The sequence below is a fragment of the Acyrthosiphon pisum genome, chromosome A1 (genome assembly GCF_005508785.2).
Source record: "Acyrthosiphon pisum isolate AL4f chromosome A1, pea_aphid_22Mar2018_4r6ur, whole genome shotgun sequence".
NCBI classification, from domain to species: domain Eukaryota; kingdom Metazoa; phylum Arthropoda; class Insecta; order Hemiptera; family Aphididae; genus Acyrthosiphon; species Acyrthosiphon pisum.
This window is the reverse complement of record NC_042494.1, coordinates 43,579,540-43,582,747: the sequence shown is the minus strand read 5'-3', so window position 1 is coordinate 43,582,747 and position 3,208 is coordinate 43,579,540. Positions and strand designations below refer to the sequence as shown.

General features: G+C 24.7%; 1 protein-coding gene across 1 annotated transcript in view; it reads left to right on the top strand.

The window, feature by feature from the left end:
* LOC100165899 (multisynthetase complex auxiliary component p43-like) overlaps positions 1–1,479 on the top strand; it is a 4,027-nt gene extending 2,548 nt beyond the window's left edge. Inside the window, exons 3-5 of the mRNA NM_001162206.1 lie at positions 382–541; positions 652–803; positions 999–1,479. Of these exons, the coding sequence (NP_001155678.1) occupies positions 382–541; positions 652–803; positions 999–1,358 (672 nt within the window). The 3' untranslated portion in view covers positions 1,359–1,479. The remainder of the gene's footprint in view (positions 1–381; positions 542–651; positions 804–998) is intronic.
* The last annotated feature ends 1,729 nt before the right edge of the window (positions 1,480–3,208 follow it).

The following is a 3,208-nucleotide window of genomic DNA, read 5'->3' as shown; positions in this document are numbered from 1 at the left end:
TATGATATCAACCCAGAAAAAAGCCAAGGGAGGGGCAACTGCTTTAAAATTTCCACTATTTTTTATCAAATTCTTATCTTTAATTTTATTGTTTCTTTAGTTTAAAAAAATTGATTAGTCCCAAATTTCCGTGCCCAGTGGGAATTCCCCCCTTTGCTTCCCACTTCAGGACTAACCATAATCCTGTCTATAAATTCAATTGCAATAGAATTATTAAGTGGATTAAAATAGGAAAAGTAATGCTTTTGTGGTTCCTCACATTTGTGGTTTCGATTAACTCGCGAAAAAAAAAAAGTGGGTTAAAATATATTTATTTATTTTATTAATTAATAATTAGAATTGTTAAATAAGACATATTTTATTAATTTAATTTGTTTACAGGACATTAAAATAGAAGTAAAGAGTTATATTGATGATGTTAATAAAGGAGACATTTCGACTGTGAAAACAATTGAAAATGATAAATGCAGTGATAATATTGATGCTAAAAAGAACAATCAAACTTTTAAAACTGAAAAGAAACAAAAAAAAAATAATCCAGGTAATAAGACATTTAGAGGACTTAATAGAGTGTATATTATTAATATTTAATTAGAAATATAAAAGAATTATTAAGTAATTAATATACTGATATATTACATTATATTTTAGCTGTTCCTGCAAAGAGTAACATTACCACACCAGTAGATTTTGGTAGACTAGATTTACGTGTTGCTAAAATTTTAAGTGCTTCCAAACATCCTAATGCTGATGCTCTGTATGTAGAAACTATAGATGTGGGAGAAGAAAAACCAAGAACTGTTGTATGTATATTGTACATAAACGTTATTAGTGATTTATTTTTAAGCTCATATCAGATGAAATTTAATAACAAATTATATATAATTATTGATTATTAATTATATAATAATTAATTTCTCAAGTATATCTCCTATAGAAATGTACTTTATTTTTTGAAAAAATAAATGTATATTTTACTAATTTTATATTGCTTCTAGGTAAGTGGATTAGTGAAGTTTGTTCCATTGGAAGCAATGTCTAATCGCATGGTTGTGTTGTTGTGCAATTTAAAACCTTCTAAAATTAGAGGTGTTTTATCTGAGGCAATGGTAATGTGTGCCAGCTCGCCAGAAAATGTTGAAATACTAGAACCACCTCCAGGTTCAGTGCCAGGAGATTATATAAATGTAGAGGGATACACAAGATCTCCAGATAAGGTATTGAAAGTATTTGAAGAAATTGCACAGGATTTGAAAACAGATGAAAACTTACAAGCTACTTATAAAGGCATTCCTTGGACTGTAGCTGATAAAGGAGCTGTTTTGGCAAAATCTTTAAAAAATATTAAAATTAAATAATTAAATATTTCCTCAACATAAAAACAAAGCAATATAATATATTTATTTTGCATTGTATCATTATAACTGATATATTTAGTATTGTATTTGTTTTTGTTGAATAAATCTATCAATCACATTAGTCTGAGCATTTTAATTTATACTATTTTAACATTTTTATTGATAAATTATTTGGTATAATTAAACCCATGCATTTTTTAGGCAAATTTTAAAAACTAAAATTCAAATTTCTTTATGGATGGTAAAATATAATTAATATAAATGATTAAACTTCAATTACCTGAAGAAAATCACAGCAATGTTACGGCCCCAAACGGTGATGACAGACACAAAAATTAAAAAAAACATCATTGGAAAATCAATATATTCATCGAAGCTTTCGAAGCGGAGCGCTCAGAATCTAAAATAATACTAAAATATTTATATTATTAACAATTATTTTTTTTTAAATATGATTATATAAGAAAATGTATTAATAATTGTATAGGACAAATACTGTTTAATAGAGGTAATGAACTAACGTATCATATTTTTACTGTAGTTAAAAAATAATGTAATTTTTTTTAATATTATCTTTTTAAATATGTTTCTATAATCATTTTTTACTGGCCTATACATTGGTTATTTTATCTGTTGGATATTTAGACATTGAATATTATAGAATAGGATATTTTGTCCCATTACCGCCTGTTCGCCTGTGATAAGTGTTTCAACAGAAAGGTCGTTTTCAAAATTGATAATTGTTAAGACTAAAGTAAAAACAACAATGAGTGAAGACCATTTGGACAATAACTTGTGAATCAGACGTAAACATTGATATTGAACATACAATTGACAAATTTTCAAAAAAAAGTAAATCTCTTACAAAAGTATTGCAGTATTAAAATTTTTGCTGATAAAATATGTGTAAGATAACATTTTGTATTGTTGCTTAAAATTCTATATTCTGAGCTGAGCAATGAATGTATTGATTTTACTTTTTACAATGCCATGTGTTTGAATTATTTTTATTTTTTATTTTTTGTGTGCACAATTTTTGGATTTTTCCCCGTAATATCTTTTCCGGTGGGAAAGTGAATGTACTTGGTGCTTTGGGGAGGTCAAAATTTTAAGTATTTTTCAAAAGCGCTTGGTAAAACAAAAAAAGACAAAATTAGGAAAAACAGGAATTTTTATGCAAAATTTTGACAAAATCGATTTTGGTTTTTGGCGTGACTCTTAGGTTACATGCAATTTACACTGAATATTTTTGCTCTATTTATATACACATAAGATAATTTCGGATTTTATTGTATTTAAAAATTATATTTTTATATACTTATAATAAATATAAAATATTTTATATTTTATATTAGATATAATTTTCAAAATATTTCAACTTTTGAGATGTCTACGGAGTACGGAAATTATAATTTTCAATTTCTTTAGTTATTTTTTCTGTGGTTATTTTTGCACGTTGTTATTTGAATCCCGGAAAAAAATCCCCAGAATACAATATTACTCACAACCACATGCAAATGGTTGAACAAATATTTTTTTAAACGTTAATAATTAGTATCTATAATTAATATTTAATTACAAATACGTATATTATATTATATTATATTATATTGTTAAAAAAAATTATATATTATAATTTATAAATAATATTTTGTTTTCAATTACGATAATATATTAGGTACGTGTAATTCAAATTAACTAACTTAATAACTTCACAAATAGGTATAGCATATAAAAATATTTCGAATGATCCATACGTCAAATAATACAGTTAAAAACATACTATATAAAAATATTATTCAAAATATAGATAATAATAATAATATAAATAAATAACTATAAATAATTTT